This window comes from Macaca thibetana, chromosome 3 (assembly GCF_024542745.1).
Source record: "Macaca thibetana thibetana isolate TM-01 chromosome 3, ASM2454274v1, whole genome shotgun sequence".
Classification (NCBI taxonomy): domain Eukaryota; kingdom Metazoa; phylum Chordata; class Mammalia; order Primates; family Cercopithecidae; genus Macaca; species Macaca thibetana.
The window spans coordinates 52,893,896-52,913,569 of record NC_065580.1 but is presented as its reverse complement, the minus strand read 5'-3'; the positions used below and the strand labels follow the sequence as shown (position 1 = coordinate 52,913,569).

The following is a 19,674-nucleotide window of genomic DNA, read 5'->3' as shown; positions in this document are numbered from 1 at the left end:
CAGCAATTATTTCCAGGAAATTGCTCATTTAAAAATATTTCCAATCTTTTTGCATCTTGTTTTAGATGTGTCTCTTGTAAGTAGCAAATAGATTTTAAAATTTCTTTTAACTGATTTTTTTTTTTTTGTTTTTTGTTTTGAGATGGAGTTTTGCTCTTGACACCCAGGCTGGAGTGCAGTGGCATGATCTCAGCTCACTGCAACCTCTGCCTCCCGGGTTCAAGCAATTTTCTTGCCTCAGCCTCCCTAGTAGCTGGGATTACAGGCATACGCCACCAGGCCTGGCTAATTTTGTATTTTTCGTAGAAATGGGGTTTCTCCATGTTGGTCAGGCTGGTCTCGAACTCCCAACCTCAGGTGTTCCACCTGCCTCAGACACCCAAAGTGCTGCGGTTACAGGTGTGAGCCACTGCGCCTGGCCTCAACTGATTTTATGTGTGTGTGTGGGGATATATGGATCATTCACATTAGTTACACAGAATTTATGTATTATTATCTTTAATTTTTTGGTATTTGTCCCACCTGTTGTTTTGCCTGTCATTTTATTTTGAAATATTTTAACCATTCCACCACTTTTTCCTGTTAGTTTGAAAGTAACATACTTCATTTCTACATCTACTAGTGCAATAGAGTAAAATTAATCACTTTACTTCCTCCTGACAATTGAAATGTCTCAGAACACTTAATTCAATTTACCCTTCTTCTAATATATGCTGTCCTTGTATATTTTGAATATTGTTTAATTTCAATCCATAAGACATTGGTTTACAATGTTTTAGTTTGCTCATACACACTTACTACCTTGATGGCTCTTTATTCCTTCATCCTTTAGAATTCCCTTTAGTGACAGCATGCTAGTGTCGAACTTTCAGGTTGTGGTGGTCTGAAAGTGTCTTTATTTCATCTTCTTTCTGAGTTTTAGGGGAACAGCGTTCTCTCTTGGCAGTTATTTCCTTTCAGGACTTTGCACTGTCTTCTGGCTCCCAGTGTTGCTGCTGAGAGTTGAGCAGTCAGTCTCCTTCCTCAGATTACAGTCTTTTTTTCCCCTCTGGCTGCTTTTAGGATACTTTGTTACTTGTGATTTGCAGTTTCACCACAATGTATCTGGATTTAAATTATCTTGCTTGGGATTCATTGAGCTTTAATCTTTAGATTGTTGCTTCTCATCCGTTCACGTAAATCCTGAACCCTTCTCTCTTAAAATATAGCCTCTACTCCACTTTCTCTTTCCTCTTCTTCCATTGCTCTGATTAGACATATGTGAGGCCTTCTGTTTCATGTTGCTTAACTTTCATTCCATTTGCTTTGTGTTGCATTCTGAATTTCTTCTGATCTGCCTTCAAAGTCATTGGTGCCCTTTATAGCTGTCTAATCTGGTTGTTAATTTCAATTACGGAACTTTTTGTTTTCACAAATTCTATTAATCCCTGTAGCAAATTTGTAAGGCCTTTTAAAAATTTTCCTGTTAGCTGCAGATAGATATTTAAGCGTACGCTTCATTTTTCTTTCTTTTTTTTTTTTTTTTAGGCAGAGCCTCACTCTGTCACCCAGGCTGGAGTGCAGTGGCGCAATCTCAGCTCACTGCAACCTCCGCCTCCCCAGTTCAAGTGATTCTCCTGCCTCAGCCTCTCCAGTAGCTGGAATTACAGGTGTGCGCCACCACATCCGGCTAATTTTTGTATTTTTAGTAGAGACAGGGTCGCACCATGTTGGCCTCAAACTCCTGACCTCAAGTGATCCTCCCGCCTCGACCCCCGCAGAGTGCTGGGATTACAGACGTGGGCCACGGCAGCTGGCCTCATTAAAAAAAAAAAGCACAATGATTTTATGTTTCATAATTTCAGTATCTGAACCCTTTGTGAATCATTTTTCTGCTGCTCTCATTCATGGTGTCTTGTTGCCTATGTGATTATTCTGTGAGCTGTTCATTTTCCGTAGAAAATTATTTTGGGAATTCTTTGGGGTGTAGGATGAAAGTATCCCTTCAGGGAGAATTTGCATTTACTTCTGTCGGGCATTTAGGGAACCCTGGACTCTGCCAGTCCAGTTTAATTGAAGTTTATAGTTTAAGGTTTCTGTAATATGTAGGGGAGGTAAATTTGGACTGCAAGGGCCAGCTTGCAATGTCAATTTCTTAGATTTTTCTTGATTTGCTCAAGCTAAAGCAACTCTTCTTGCAGTTCCTCAGAGGTGTGGGGACAGAGTAGCACTGGTTCATCCTCCTCCTGAAGCGGAGCCTTTTGGGAGACCTGCTTTATGGCAGGAGAGTCTTTGATTTCTGTTCATCATGTCCTTTCAGGCCCTAAAAAGTGAAGCTCATAGTCCCCAGGTTTGGTAAATACTCTAGGGCAAAAGCATCGTCAATGCCTGGTTACCTCTTGGGGTTCCATTTTCACTTGGATTTGACCTAGCCTGTTTATATTTCTGGAAACAGAATTTTCTAGTTATAAGAAAGAGAACCTTCTAGTTATAAAAATACAGAGAAAGTTTTTGTCAAAAGCTTGGTGTTGCTGGTTTGTACAGAAGATTCCTGGGTTTATTCTTAATCTTCTTTCATCATATGGCCAGATTTCTTAATTTCACTTCCTAAGCTTGTTTCTCCACCTACAAAAAAAGGCATTTAAAATAGCCACTAAGTTTGAAATCTGCATCAGTGAAGTCTGTAGAATCTTTGAAAGTGGAATTAAAATTATATTTATGTTGACTTGTTCCAAAAACAATTTAAATTAAAACCTTAAAATTATTAAGACTACTACTAGAAGTTCAGACAGAGAGGAACATTTGCTAGAAACAGCCCTGACATCTAATCTCTGCTCTGTCATTAACTTAAGAGTTCTCAATTAGGTGCCTGTGAAATGAACCTCCTCAAATTTTAGGCAAATTTGTTGTTTATTCACAAGTGAGAATTTTTCTGAGAGGAGAGGCACAGCTCTCATCAAATTCTCAGAAGCCTAAGACCCAAGAAAAATTAGGAACTACTGAACTACATACAGGGTAACCTCAGGCAAATACCTTCTCTATACCATAGCTTTCTAATCTGTGTTTTGATGAAACACCTGTACTTCATGAATTTAAGAATTAAAAAAGACAGTAATATGTGAATATCCTTTAACATGTTCAGGGTACTTGCATTACAGAGAAGTTATCAAAACACCTTAAAAGTGTTTATTTTAATGACATTCATTTACTCAGCAGACATTTCAATGTCTACTATGTGCTGATGAAGGAAATATAGATGAATGTCTCATATAGGACACAGACCTTTAGACCGTAAATGCTAGAGATACATTCAACACCTACAGAGGCCAGAGGAAGGGCATGTGAAGTGGGGATGGCAGGTGAGTTGTTGAAGGCCTCTTGGAGGTGTTATCACCTAAATTGCGTCCACCTTAAGGCATTGTCACCTAAAATAAGTACCACCTACAGGGAAGGCATTCCTGGCCGAGGAGTTAGAATACACAAAGGCAGAGAAACGCAGAAAACGGTGTACAGAATGTGTGCATGTGTGAGTCTAAGGTACAGCAAATCAGTGATGCTGGACAGGAAATGGAGTGGACATGAGGCTATATACGCAGCACAGGCCAGATCGGGACGGGTCAGGCTGGATACTGAGCAGCATCCTGCAGGCTAAAGGAACACTGAGGTGCTTTCAGCAGGGGACTGACACTGATTTTGTTAGAATACTCTGGTAGCAGAGTGGAGGGAGGCTGGATTGGAGTTACAAAAACTAATTAGATAATTTCTGTATTACAAGTTGAAGTAATACAGAAATTACTTTCTGAAATGCTTGGGACCAGAAGTGTTTTAGATTTCAGATTTTGGAATATTTGCATTTACTTACTGGTTGAGCATCCCTAATTAGAAAATCTGAAATCCAAAATGCTTCAAAGGACATTTCCTTTGAGTGTCATGTAGGCATTCAAAACTTAATTGCATGTTTTGGAGTTTTTCAGATTTTGGATCTGGGATGCTCAGCCTGTACTTCAGGAAGAAATTTGAGAGCCTGAAGTAAGAGTTGGAGAGGACACAGATTATACATTACTCAGTAGGTAAATCAATAGGATTATGTGGCCGATTAAATGTATAGGGTAATGGAGAGGGAAGTTTCATGTTGGGGGCTGGCTGAGCTGCCAAATGAGAGAATCAAAATAAATACAGTAAGTTCTGGGGGAATATGGTAAGCTTGGATTTGTTGCATCTGAGTAGAAACCTATCACTGACAGGTAGAATAATCATTCTATTTTGAAGTCTAGGCTGGAGACATAAATGCATGGAGGCTGTAGTAGATAGCTCACAGCTGACACCACGTGAATGGCTGACAACAGCCAAGATGAACATGGAGATAAACGGGACATGCCAACATTTAAAAGTGTGTGAAGAAGAGACCAAGAGAGAAGGGACAGTCCATAGGGATTAGAAGACGCAAAAACATCATAGAAGAAAGTAGTAAATAAATGAATTGTTAGTAGTGGCAAATGCAGGAGAGCCCTCAGATAATATAATAACTAAATTTATTCATTGGGCAATTAGAAGGTCACTGCTTTGCCCAATAAGGGGTGAGAACCAGATGGAAGATGACTGAATGGGAGTTGAGGCAGTAAATGGAGAGAAGTCTGATGTAAATGGGAGAAGGGAGGCTAGAGCTGGTGTTATCAAGGGAGTTCTTTAAAAAGGGTGTGAGAAAAAGGAACATGTTTGTTAGCTGAAGAGGAAGGGACAGAAAGTGAGAGGCTCAGAGATCTGGTAGAACTCCTCTGGCGAGTCAGGAAGACCTAATCAGAATTAAATGTGTAGCCAATTCTAGAGAGTTTGTAAGCGAGATCGTTAATCCATCTCTATAAAAATTACAACATGCATTCCCTACTTCATGTCAAAGAAATAATAGCTCAGTATCCAATTACAGAATTAAAAAAATAAATAAAGCAGGTCAGGATAACTGTGTTTCTAACTGAATTCTGTTGCTAACCATGAAGAATGGCGCTTCTCTGGGGTGAACATAAATGAATGAGTAATAAACCATGTACAAGTGGGATCTGGCCTCTGACTTCACAGAACACCCAAGTAGACACCTGCTCCCATCTTCTCCTTTCTTCTAGAATAGAAGGACCCCTATCATTTAAGGCCAATACCCTACCAAGTGCTTTGGATCTTACCTTTCTCCACCGTCTCTGGAACACCAAATCATCACTGATCTCTTTTTGCTTTTATTTTCAACTCCTTCCTCTTTCCTGGACCTTTTTCAGAGGTAAGGCTACAGCTAGAAGGACAAAGATACTATTGCCTCACTCTCTCCTCCCTTTTCACACCCCACATTCAAAGAGGTATATAAGGAAGCTTCTTTCAGAAATGAGCCTCTTCTACTATCTGGAAAGGAACATGTCTAAGGCACCAATTATTTCCAGGTGGCTAAATCCAGTAGCTGTTTTAAATTCTTCACCCTATTTGATCTCTCGGCAGCATTCAACACCTGGGCTGAAAAATGTTTCCTCTGGCTTTTGAGACTTTACTCCTGGTTGGAACTTTCATCTCTTTAGCTATGCTTGTCATTTGGTCTGCTCATGTTCTGCCACTTAACCTTCAAGAGTTACTCATGGTTTAGCCCTAGATTCTCTTTATACTCTATAGCAGAGATCAGCACTTTTCCTGTAAAGGGCCTCACAGTAAATTATTTTAGTTTTTGCAGCCATAATTTCTCTGTTGCGACTAATCAGTGTTGCCACTGTGGCATGAAAATAGCCAAAGGCAATAACTAAATAAATGGGTGTGGCTATGTTCCAATAAAATTATTTACAAAAACAGATGGTGGGCTGGATTTGGCCCATGGCCTGGGGTTTGCCAACTCCTGCTCTATATTCTCCCTAGAAAAGTATCCTTTACTGTGTGCTTCCAATGACCTTGTGCTTCCAAAGATGTATACCTTCCAAGGTATACATCAGTCATACCTTGAGGCCCTTCTATCCACAAACCTGTATCATCAATTGCCTACTTAATACCTGCATTTAGATGTGTCAAAGGCATCTCAAGCCTTACCACAGGAATCATGCTCTTTTCTCTCAAATCTGGTGTCCCTCCAGTGTTCTTCCTTAGTAAGAGGCACTGTCATCTATACAGTTGCACAAAGCAGAAAAGAGGAGTCAGCTTTGACACTTGCCCTTCTCTCATCTTCTAATTCTTTGAACTGGAGGAATACTTAAAACAGGTAGGCCTGAAAATGGCATTACTTGAAGCACACAAATTTAACACTTCACTAATAGAGCTAAACTTTATTTCCATGTTTATTACATGTTTATAACTTGATGTTGAGTACATATTAGAATAGACTTAACATACAACTTGGGAGAAAAGCTGACATTCTCCACTGACTGGGTTAAAAAGGAATGTAAAACTACAACTACTTAGGTTTGAGTTCTAAATTATGGCAAACAGAACAATAAATACCTTGCCATTTTTCTTTCTAATTTTCCAAGATAGATTTCATTATAAAAATTGTTTGATAACAATTTAAGAAGGGAAAATAAGGGATACTCATAAAAACCATTTTACTTTAATTATAGGGTACAAGTAAGAGTCTTAACACAGAAATCCTACCTCCTATTTAAAATATAAATACTTGATGATATAATGAATCAAGGGGGATTAATTAATGTCAGTTTAAAATCTAATGACTTAAATCCGTAAATGCCATTTGCTTTTATCGGGAAGAGTTAGGCTGATTTAAGGGTGACACACAGCAGAGTTCTACTTGACATTCACGTTAACCGTTTGGTGCTCAGAATGGAGATGGCCAAATACCAAGTGCTTAGTGACAGAAAGTCAGAATTAATCAGTTCCAAGTGACTAAGAGCCAATAGAATTAATCTCCATCTCCTGATTTATGGTTGTGAACAAATGGATAGCTTTTTTCACTGCAAGTTTCAAAGTTAAACTCTATTCTGAAGCTGCTGAAATTCACAGAACACAGAGAATACTGTCTGTAGAATAATTTCAATGTTTAAATGGTTTAAATACAAAATTACGGGTGATTATCAAAACTATTACTGGTAATAGTTTCTTTTGATTCTTTACACGCCCCTTAGCACATTTTGTGAAGAAATGTGTGTTCTTTTTAATACTCATCATTACTCAAATACATTAAAAAATCATTTTAAAATTATTTTCTACCATAGATTACAGAAGGCTCTTACTAAAAGTGAATAATGCTTATTGTTCTCACTAAATGTTTAAAGCATCATCTGAAAAACATATTCTTTCTAATACCACTTACAAAAAACATTTAATGAAGATAACTCACTTCTAATTAGGTTATTCTAGTGATAAAATATTTTCTCAGGTAACTATTTAAAACATGATTTATGGCTTTTCAATTTTTAAAATTTCACATTTAATGTCATGTTAAAACTTTTCTAAATCAGTCTTCCAGAATCAGATTCTTAAATGAGAAAAAAAGAGGACAAAAGAGGAAAATTCCTTATCAACTATTTAGCCTCCTCCCTTCCCTAGAAACCAATATTTCCCTTTAAATGCAAGGCACACTCCTTTTCTTAGAACAGAGATCAGGAAACTTTTTGTGTGATTTTGTGTAAAGGGCAGGTAAATAAACATTTTGGGCTTTATGATTCTCATTTGGCTTCTTATGATTCTCATTTGGCTTCTACTGCAGCTGTTTACCTTTGGCTGGAGTAGTGGGAAAGCAGCCATAGACAATCTGCATTTATAAAAAGGAGTCCGAATTTGGCCTTTGGGCCATAGTTGGCCAACCGCTGCCTCAGAAGAACAGAGTTAAATATATAAAAGAATCATTCGAAAGAAACTGGTCTCTAGATGTGATGTCTGATTCAGAATCTAGTAGCTAATCACTCTATAACATTTTGATGTCAAGCACTTTGAATTTAGCCAACTTAAGATTCTTCTATTGAAACACGTCATGCTTTTCACTGGAGATAATTTATCTTCATTTAAGAATGTGCTTCAGTATTACTTATTGAGGGGATTCAGTTTAAAATTAACAAATGATGTCCATACAATTTAATATCCAATTTAATTTTTAAAAAACTTAATAAAAAATATAACAGAATCAAAACATTTAAGATAAGTACACTCACTACCCACTCCAGTAATTCATTTAAGTCATACCAACTATAGAATATGAAAAATAAATTCAGAAGTGTAATTACTTTAAAATACATTACTTCCACTTTTGTCAGTATTTTACATTTATGTATATATTCTATAGTGGAAGCAGAAATTCTCTCTAAAAACATTATCTCCTTAAAATCTTGAGGTGCATATTAGAGCCACAGGCAATCTCTGACATACAAAATTGCAGTACAGGCCTTTCAAATTTGGCATTTCACTGGTACAATACAACGACCAAGATATATAATAACTGTACAGTGCCTAGACATTCCAGTAAGAACCATTATTTTCTTTAATGTAGAATGATTAATACATATTCTACAAGGGGCAGTGAGGTTAGTAATTCTACAGGGTATGTCCTGACATAATTTTCAAATTGTACAATAACACAAACAACTTTGTTAAGGCCATGTTTTATTTGCTGATTAATGGACAAAAGGCAATGTAATTTATTTTCAAGTATTTTCTTGAAAGTCTGTGCTCATAAAAATCATGAAAAGTTGGAAAGACTGTTAAATCACTGAAACTTTAAATATATCTTACACAATCTTGTTTGTACAAAAATACAAGTTAAATATAAACATAAAGCAATCATGGTAATTTTATGCAAATCTGTTTTATGTGATCAGTTATATATAAAAGTTTCTCAGTTCTGTTATTTGTGAAAAGATCAATACCACATTGAGTGACTACCTACTGGCAAAAGGCCCTAAAAAGCTTACTTTAGCACTGATCTTTTACATGGTTAAGTGCATTTCCTATTTTGATATCACCTAAACACTGGAAAAAAAAAAAAAGGGCAGTATGTCCATAAACCAACAAATAATTTGGCTGCAATGTATCATAAAACACAAAGAAACCCCACACATCTGTACAATGAACATTATGTATTACATACACACAGGTGTATGTGTGTGTGCATGCACATATACACACACACACACACACAAAAACACCCAGTCATAAAACAAAGCCTAATGAGGTGCTGCTTCCAGTTCAATATTCAGCTGTGCATTTTTTCTTACTTCATCAAATGAATAGCTTTTTGTCACCTTGCCATTCTTGAAGACAGTATGAAGAAGATCCTGCATAAATGGAAATTTCATGATTAGATTACATTATGAAGCAAAATACCTGAATCCTGGTGTGATGAATTAGACCAACCAATCAAATACACAACAGATGCCAATGGTGTTCAAATTGTGAGATGATTTGATGCATAGAAAATGCTAGTGGACCAAGGTAGTATCTAAAATGGCCAATCACTGAGTTGCCTGGTATGTAGAAATATTTAACTTTTATGAAAAGGAATGACCTCAATACCACATTCTTAAACCAGTTTTCTTAAAGGAAAATCAAGAAACCTAGCTGACCAATCTTTTTTTCTTTTTTTCCTTCAAGTTGAAGGAAGATGCCTGGGTGTCAAGGAGAACTGTGGCTGTCACTGACAATCACTCTGATGGTGCAGCAAAAAAGCCTGGTAAACCTTGCTTTGTTCCTGGCCAACAAACTCAACAGTGATTAAACTTATCAACTGGAAGTTTAATAAATTTGCTAGTCACTAAATTTGGTCTAAAAAACCCACAAAAAGCCCAAAACCAATCCCAAAACAGAAACAAAGAAAAATAGGTATTGCGTTCTTGACTAACGCACAGTGACTGGGTTAAAGTTTCTGTTTACACTAAAAAAGTTGATGATAAAGGTAATCCACTTCATCTATACAGAGTAGCAAAGACAGACTGAAGAAATTAAATTCCCTTTGGGTCTGGTAAAGCTTATCTGCTTCTGGTTTCTCTCCGAAAAGTCCACAGAAGTAATCTCAATTTTCCATCTAGTCTGAAGATTGAGGTGCATATGACATTACTAGTATTTTTGTCATCGTGTTGCTTCAAACCACAGTGCTTTAGCTGTAGCATTTTCTTTCATAAATTTAAATATAAGGGAATACTAGTTCCTACTCTTAAATCAAATTGCCTAGATGATTATAAATTGATTTTCTAGTTTATTCTAGTATCATTCACATACTCTTTTTTAAAAATCACACTTAGATTTTTACTTTTAGTTTGAAGTGAGTTTAGCTCATCTGGGATAAACTAAATCTGCCAAAATCTTAGTAGGTACAAGAGTTATTTTTTCATTAACGGTAACAAAATTATTTCAATTCTGGCTCAAAACATTAAAAAATATAAAAGTAACATGTTATAAGCAGCAATTGTGATGTTGTATAAAGAATCAAAATAGGACGTAATAGTACATTCATGTTTAGTATTTTTTCTGATAATATGAATATTCATAAATAGTTCTGTCTAAAGTTTTTTTGATCAAGTGGCTTAAAAACCAAAATTTTTTTAACTCGAGTTCACAAATATAAATGTACTTTTGTATGCTAAAGACCATTAGATCATTTGAATCAGAAAACTTGGTTAAATCAAGGTTTCACCATTTATTATGTAATCCAAATCAAGTCACCTTGTTTTCACATTTTATATTAAGATAACACAGTTTGCTTTTAGATAAAGTATATACAAACTTGCTGTCAATCACTATACTTACGAAATATTTCTCCCTGTGTATACACAGGCCCCATGTTTATGACGTAGAAACTTGTTTTGTATCTTATTTTGGTAGGCCAGGTCAGCAATTGGACATTTTATAATAAAATATAATACTTTGTCTTCCACAAAAACAATAACATAAGAACCTCCTTTCTTATTAATTGGTGAGCCAACCTACTACTGTTGAAAAAAAACAGCATAGATACATACATGACCATATTCCTCAAGGTCTCCTTTTCCTTCCTCCAGTGTAACAAAATTCCCTGCTGGCGTCCTGTGTAAAGATAATCGGCCCTTTTTGGACCTTTTGTTGGGATCAGCAACTGGGTCCTTGAAGACATTAATCTGAAATCCAAATTAAGAAAGTTAGAGAAATAGAAGACTAATCATCAGAAATGTCTAAACACTCCCTTACAAGAAAGCATATACATAATTTACATTTAAGTTTTAAGAACTTAATAGGTGTAATTGAACCAATCCACATCTGGCTTTTAGAAACATAACACTTTAACCTGTTTTGAAGGATAGTCATTTGTAATAAAGAAAAAGTATGACATCTTGGATATCCTTTTTGCCACTGAAGAACACCTAATACTCCATTTGTAGGAAGTCTGTGAGCATTCTAACACGTGACCCTTAAGGTATCTCTTTTTATATTACAAACTGCCTTTAAACTGATAGTAAGCAAAGCACGTACATGCTGTTGAAAAAAAGCCCAACTATACCAACTATGCCAAAACCACACACACAATCTTTGGAGAGGGAACAAGAATATTTCTAAGGTAAAGGCTTTCCTATTTCATAACGTATCCCTCTTTTGGTACTTTTTACTTTTGCCTTGTTATTGTCAGAAGCAAAAGACTTAGAGAACCTCAGGAGAGCAGAGTGTTTCTGCATCAGAAAGGTAGGCAGCAAAGCCACAGAAACAAGAGGCAATGGAACAAGCAGCAACAAATCAGTCAATCCCAGAACTCTCCAAAGAACGATGGAAGAGTAAAGCAGGGAATCAACTCAGGTGTTCTCAATTCTTAGCATCCTCCTGCCTCTGTCCCTTGCTCTATAGAATCTCCAGCTCTCAAGACGTTACAAAGAAGCGAGGGGGTGGTGGTTCAGTTGCCTAGCTGTTCTATGGCTACTAGAATATGATTGTGGTATAACAATCCAAACCTCATATTCTACCTTCCTAAAACAGTTTGGTCAGTGATTATATACTTGCTTGTCTTTAATATATGATGGCTAGGTAAGCTGATGTTCCCAAATATTACTTTTTGATCCAAAGGTATAAACGAAGGCAGTGGGAAATGACTGACCTGTATTATCTCTCTTAAATGTTTTTCCTTATTGGTCTTACTTTTTCCGAATCTGTCTCCTTATGTCTGTTATTACCTAATATCTCCCTTCTCCTTGTTTCTGAGTTAAGGTCAGCAACACCCAACAACATATTAACAGTCCAGGGCCACATCAATCTTTGACAATTGCACTCAATAACCACATTCTACCTAGATATATAAGGAAGGTACTAACACAGAATTAATTAAAAGGTGACATACCCCAAGGCCATTAGTTACAACGTAACTACACTTGAAGGAACAATTCAAGAGATCTCTTGTTAACTTCTGTAGCAAAGCTCCACCAGAACCGAAGGAAACATTTTCAATACTCCACTTTTTTTGTTTCATGCCTTCTACAATCTAGAAGATTAAAACCAAACAAAACCAAACAAAACCTTACTTTGGAAGACAATGGAGATTATTTTCAAAGGACAATATTGATGAAGCATCCAAGAGCTGTTTTATAACACAGTCAATAAATAGATAATCATAGCCTGCATTTTGTTTTTAAAGACCCACCCACCCCCAAAAGATGGATATGTGTGGAAGAAGAGGATTTCATTCATAGTTTCTGAATCTGTATTACTGTCACTGTGGTTCTGGTAGGATTCAGGGAGTGAAGGAAATGAGAGAAAGTGAGAAAAAAATAGCTATAAATATCTAAGACTACTTGAGTCAACTTCTCTCATTCACCTCTTTAAGTTATTGTCCAGATGTCAGCAACAAAAGCAATGGGAGCCAATTTACTAGACTCTAGGAATGACTGTAATCATCACAAATAAGTCACAATACACCATATGATTACACGTCATATATAATGGAACATGTAAGAATCAAAAGATATTGGTGGCAAAAGAATATAAAATACTTCTCCTATATAACAGTTGATATACTGGTAGAGTCATTTTATTATGGCTGGTGCACCAGTGCCAGAAACAAAATTATGGACAGATGCTCTGGGTGTTAAGATTTATTACTGTATTATTTTTGGGAGAATGATTAGTTATAAACCAGCTAGACAGACCTGTATGAACAGTTCTAAAAGAGTTCTTTCAAGGGACATACAACTTTAAAGATGTGTTTATTATCAATGTCATTTGTATTTCTTTCACCAAAGTCAAGTTTATTTACCTAGCACCTGCCTTCTTATTTAACATATTCAATTAGTTTGATGACAGAATGTGGCAAGTGAAGTTTGGTAACCATTTATTTCATGAGAATAGTCGAACAGGAAGTAACTGGAAACGCTGGCACTGTTTTAGTTAAACAGAACTTTCAGAAGTTATTAGGAAATCTTAACAGCCTCATGTGTATCAAAGTTACCACATTCTCACCAAATAGTCCCAATTTGACTTTTTTTTTTTCAACATTGCAAAGGAAAAAACCCAACAAATCCCAAGCAACTTCATTTTTTAAACAAATCTACATTTAGAAATGCAACTTTCTTTTTAAATGCCAACCATCTAATTTGAATCAAGATGAATCTAGAAGAATCAAGATGAAAACATACAAAACTTATTTAAAAGTGATTCCTTTAGGATGTACACAAATCCAGTCTCAGTCTCATGTCTTTATTGTACCTGAACCTAAAGGTACCCAAAGCCCCTGAATTTAGGTTTTCCTTTAAATTTGTGAACAAAGTGAATTTCAATACAGAAGAAATGCAAAGAGTAGAACAGAAAAGGGGAAGAAAGGGAAACAGGTAGATGGAGGGTAAGGTAAAATATAGAGAAAAGAGTTTCTGACCGGTCACCTCATTTTAGATATGCTTCAGAAGCAAAAACAAAATGAGGAAATAACAAAGAACAGTATCATCTAATATCATATCACTGTATTTCAGGCTAACTTTCTTTACCAAAAGTTTTAAAATTTAGACAATTTGGAGTTAAAGTGAATTTTGAGTCTGGGAAGAAAAACATTTAATACATGTGAGACTTGAAAGAAAGCTTCCTCTTGCCAACTCTGAGAATGCAATACTATGTTAATGTTTTAATAAATCACTCGAATAGAGGTTTCAATGATACCCAAGAAGATTGAATCCATAACTGAAACACAACAGAAAAAGTAGACACTCTGTATTTTGTCCAACATGAGAGATTTTTATTTTCCTAAATAAGCAGTTTCATTTTGGTACACAGTGCAAAGTGAAAAACCTAGAGCAGGGTTACACTGTAAACCTCATGGGATGTCACAGGGGTGACAGGTTGAGTAGCAAAGTCCAAGAGTGAGGCTGACAGTCAAAGAAGAAAGTAATTGTTCCAAACAAAGCAGATTTTTCATTTTATCAAAACTACAGCATCTAATTTAGTGTACGTACAGAGCAAAACTGAATTCTTTTTCCTGCTTCTAAGAACATATTTTTCATACCAATGTAAAGAAATTACAAGTACAGATGTTCCCAAACATACAATGGTTCAACTTAACAATGGTGTAAAAGTCATTTGCATTCAGTGGAACATCAATAAATTACTTGAGATATTCAACACTTTACTATAAAATAGGTTTTGTGTTAGAGGACTACTCAACTGTAGGCTAGTAAGTGTTCTGAGCACCTGTAGGGTAAGCGAGGCTAAACTACGAGGTGTAGGTTAGGAATAATAAATGCATTTTCCACTTAATATTTTCAACTTAAAAGTGGGTTTATTGAGATGCAACCCCATGCTAACTTGAGAGGAACATCTGTATTATCCTTTAGGTACACCTATAGGCCCAGCTTTTTTTTTCTTTTAAAGACATTTTTCTGGCCGGGCGCAGTGGCTCATGCCTGTAATCCCAGCACTTTGGGGGACTGAGGCAGGCAGATCACCTGAGGTCAGCAGTTCGAGACCAGCCTGGCTAACATGGTGAAACCCCTTTTGTACTAAAAATACAAAAAATTATGGGCGTGGTGGCACACGCCTGTAATCCTAGCCACCCGAGAAGCAGAGGTTGCAGCGAGCTGAGATCGTGCCATTGCACTTCAGCTTGGGCAACAAGAGTGAACTACGTCTCAAAAAAAAAAAAGAGACATTTTTCCTTCCTGAGTACATCTGCATTAACACAAAACGATTCAATGCCCTATTTGTTCTGTTTAAGTTTCACTAATGCCAAAGAGTATTTATCTCAATATTTAATTCTTGTTTATGTAGTTTTTATTCATGTACAGTTTTGGGCTGATTCTCAACTATAAAGATGCACATACGGGCTGGGAATGGTGGCTCACACCTGTAATCTCAGCACTTTGGGAGGCTTGAGTCAAGGAGATTTTGAGGCCAGCCTGGGAAACAGCGAGATCCCCATCTCTACAAAACATAATACTTCTCACTCCCAAATCAATCTTTGGAAAACTGTAATTTGGGAACTGACCTTACTTTACCACCACCGAACTTTCAAACAGAAAAAATCCTGTGTTTCATAGCTGTAGATACCATCTGAGATTGGTATACATCAAAATGTCAGTGGTTTCTGAATGTGGACGGCCTCCATTATGTTAGTGATATTCTACAGAGTATTTTAGATGTTAGTTATGATGAAATTATGGCTCCTAGGAACTTTATTTAGTAAACAAGAGGCAAAAATTTTAAGACAATACAGACATACTTTGAAAATACTGTGGGCTTGCTTCCAGACCACTGCAATAAAGCAAGTCAGGGGAATTTTTTGGTTTCCTCCTGCATATAAAACTTATGTTTACACTACATTGTAGTCTATTAAGTGTGCAATAGCATTATGTCTTAAAAATACTTTATTGCTAAATAATGCTAATGGTCACTTGAGCCTGAGTCATCTTTTTGTTGGTGGAGGCCCTTGCACTGTTGATGGCTGCTGACTGATCAGGGTTGCTGAAGGTTGGGTGGCTGTGGCAATGTCTTAAAATGACAACAATGAAGTCTGTCGCATCAATTGACTCTTCCGATCACGAAAGATTTATCTGTAGCATGCGATGCTGTTTGGTATAATAGCATTCACCCACACAAGAACTTCTTTCAAAATTGGAGTGCATCTTCTCAAATCCTGCTTTGGTTTTATCAACCAATTTTATTGATATTCGAAAGTCCTTTGTTGTCATTTCAACGATGTTACAGCATCTCTGCTAGAAGTAGATTTCATCTCAAGAAATCACTTTCTTTATCCATCAATATGAAGCAAATCCTCATCTGTTCAAATTTAATCATGAGACTGCAGCAATTCAGTCATACCTTCAGGCTCCACTTCTAATTCTAGTTATCTAGCTATTTCTACCACATTTGTAGTTACTTCCTCCACTGAAGTCTTAAAGTCAAATCAAGACTCAGTTATCCGTGAGGGTTAGAATCAATTTCTTCCAAATTCCTATTAATGCTGACATTTTAACATCCTCCCATGAAGCCTGTTCTTAAACGGCATGTAGAATGGTGAATCCTTTTCAGCTATACACTTAAGACTATATTTCATCTTTTTTCTTTTTTTGCTGAGATGGAGTTTTGCTCTGTTGCCCAGGCTGGAGTGCAGTGGCAGGATCTTGGTGCACTGCAGCCTTCGCCTCCCGGGTTCAGGCAATTCTCTTGCCTCAGCGTCCTGAGTAGCTGGGACTACAGGCACGCATCGCCCCGCCCGGCTAATTTTTGTATTTTTAGTAGAGACGGGGTTTCACCGGGTTGGCCAGAAATGGTCTTGATCTCCTGACCTCGTGATCTGCCCGCCTCGGCCTCCCAAAGTGTTGGGATTACAGGCGTGAGCCACCGCACCTGGCCAAGAATATATGTCCTAAATAATAATATTTGAAATTACTCTTTGATGGATAGGCTGTTGAATGGACATTGTGTTAGCAGGCACGAAAAACAACATTAACCTCTTTGTACATCTCCATCAGATCTTAGATGCCATCTGCAATAATATTTTGAGAGCAATCTTTTTTTTTTTTTTCCCCTGAGCAGTGGGTCCAAACAGTGGGCTTAAAATATGCAGTACACTATGATGTAAACAGACATGCTGTCATCCAGGCTTTGTTGTTCCATTTATAAAGCACAGGCAGGGTAGATTCAGCAAATTCTAAGGGTCCTAGGATTTTCAGAATGATAAATGAGCACTCTCTTCCACTTAAAGTGACCAGCTGCATTATCCACTAACGAGAGTTAGCGTGTCCTTTCAAAGCAGGCGTTGACTCTTCCTCTCTAGTTATGAAAGTCCTAGATGGTACCTTCTTCCAATGGAAGGCTGTTTCCTCTACACTGACCATCTGTTGTTCAGTGTAGCCACCTGCATCAATGATTTTAGCTAGATCTTCTGGGTAACTTGCAGCAGCTTCTACATCAGCACTTGCTGCTTCATTCTGCACTCATGTTACAGAGATGGCTTCTTTCCCTAAATCACAGGAACCAACCTCTGCTAGCTTCCAATTTTTCTTCTGCAGCTTCATCACCTCTCTTAGCCTTCACAGAATTGAAACGAGGGCCTTGCTCTGCATTAGGCTTTGGCCTAAGGAAATGTTGTGGCTGGTTTGATCTTCTATTCAGACCACTCAAACTTTCTCCCTGTCATCAATAAAGCTGTTTCACTTTCTTATTCATATGTTTAGTGGAGTAGCACTTCTATTTTTCTTCAAGAACTTTTCCTTTGCATTCACAACTTGGCCTACTGTTTGCCTTAAGAGGCCTATTCTAGCTTTCAACATGCCTTCCTCACTAAACTTAATCATTTCTAGGTTTTGATTTAAAATGAGAGGGATGTGACTTTTCCATTCACTTGAACACTCAGAGGCCATTGTGGGGTTATTAACTGACCTAATTTAAATACTGTTGTGTCTCAGCGCATAGGCAGACTTGAAGTGAGCAGAGAGAGACAGGGAATAGGTAACTGGTGAAGGAGTCACACCACACACAGTATTTATCAATTAAGTTCACTGTCTTTTCTGGGTGTGCTCTGTGGTGCCCTAAAACAATTATAGTAGTAACATCGAAGATCACTCATCACCGATCACCGTAACAGATATAATGACAAAGTCTGAAATATTGTGAGAATTTACCAGTAAGTGTCACACAGACACGAAGTGAACACATGTTGGAAAAATAGCACCAACAGACTGCTCAACACAGGGTTGCCACAACCTTCAATTCGCAAAAAATGCAATGTTTGCAAAGCACAATAAAATGAGGTATGCCTGCATAACACTTACACTATTTGGCTAAAACTAATAGTGATGACAGTCAATACTTAATTTCGAAGAGGTGACAGCTATTCTATAATTTCTGAAAAAGCACCCATTAATATGAGTTTTACAGATTTGTGAAGCTCCGGTCTATGAAAACTCACACCTATGCCAGCAGAGTCAAGGTTTGGTTTTATATTCCAAGGAATATTTCTTGACTGACATTTTCTTGTTTCACAGTGATACTTCTTTAGATTCATCATTCAGGGTGGCCAATGACAACTGGAAGAGTAAGTATGGCTTGGCTGGCACTTCTGTATTTTAAACTAATATTTCTAAACTTTAAGCAATGCACAGAGATTTATACCAACATAAACACAAAGACTTAAAATTGTATTTATGTTGTGTTCTTTATCCAACAAATATAAACAAGCTTAATTATAAGAATTGCCTTATTGAAACTTTTAATATAAAACACATACCTCTTGTAAGGTATTAATATCTACTCCATCCCCTTGAATAACTCTAAGATAGGGTGGCAGCAACTTGTAGCCCTTTGAGTTCTCAGTAACAGGAAACTTCTTACCTAAAATCTCTAAAACCTATATGGAAAAATATACATGCAACATAAATAATTAAAGCTGAAAACAAGTATAAGAGCTTTTCAAAGTTAAATGATTTTGCTTTGATAATCGAGAATATAAAAAGTAACTATTTAAAAAATTTTATAACACTACGTATACGCCTTCTAAAATTTGGTCCAAACCCTTTAAAGTACATTAAAAACAAGCATGTTATTTCCTATGAAGTGAATTCACATCATAAAGTGGCTCAAACCCTTAGACCTTTCAAATTATACGGATTCAAGAAAAAAAAACCTTAATATTAGATTAAGTACATTTTAAAGAAGTATATAAAGCATTTAACAAACTCATGATTATACTTTTGATTTGGATTTATTCTGCTTGTGCCCAATGACTTTGGTTTTTGTCTGATGTAACTCCAACATGAATCCAGTTCAATCACAAAGTTCAGAGAAACTGTGATAGGCAGACACAGCATCTAGAACCCATAGTCTCTAAGTTCTCCTTTGCTCTTAAAGCCAAATTGCACAATACGCAAACCGTCTTACTAACTACTAAAAGTTTTGTACACCAATTTAAAATTTCTCAGATAAACAAAAGAGTAAATACTGACATTCTCTTCCCACAACAATCATTTCCTTTTCCTAAATAAACTGATTAAAGATTCTAACAATGAGAAAATTCCATATTGATGAAATCAGTTTCTCATAACTAGCTGTGTAGAATTTTTATGGGGTAACAGTAAAAATATGAAACCTGTCAAGTTTGCTAAAACCAAATATTGCAGGCTAAGACAAGACCTTCAGATTGGCCTATCATTTAATAGAGTAAGAAAGTGTCTCCCTTTCTTAAGGGGTAAGTACTCTATCATTAAGTATCAAACAGTGTGGTCAAGTAGCAAGGCTGCAGCCGAAAGACCTACACTGGATATCTGGCTCCTTATCTTCCATGTTGTGTGACCT

General features: G+C 36.7%; 1 protein-coding gene across 1 annotated transcript in view; it reads right to left on the bottom strand.

Moving 5' to 3' along the window:
* Positions 1-6,235: 6,235 nt before the first annotated feature.
* The window catches only part of NAMPT (nicotinamide phosphoribosyltransferase), a 37,428-nt gene continuing 23,989 nt past the window's right edge, over positions 6,236-19,674 (bottom strand). Inside the window, exons 8-11 of the mRNA XM_050782707.1 lie at positions 18,611-18,730; positions 12,242-12,382; positions 10,902-11,036; positions 6,236-9,221 (exon numbers count right to left, since the gene is read on the bottom strand). Coding sequence (XP_050638664.1) covers positions 9,111-9,221; positions 10,902-11,036; positions 12,242-12,382; positions 18,611-18,730 — 507 coding nt within the window. The 3' untranslated portion in view covers positions 6,236-9,110. The remainder of the gene's footprint in view (positions 9,222-10,901; positions 11,037-12,241; positions 12,383-18,610; positions 18,731-19,674) is intronic.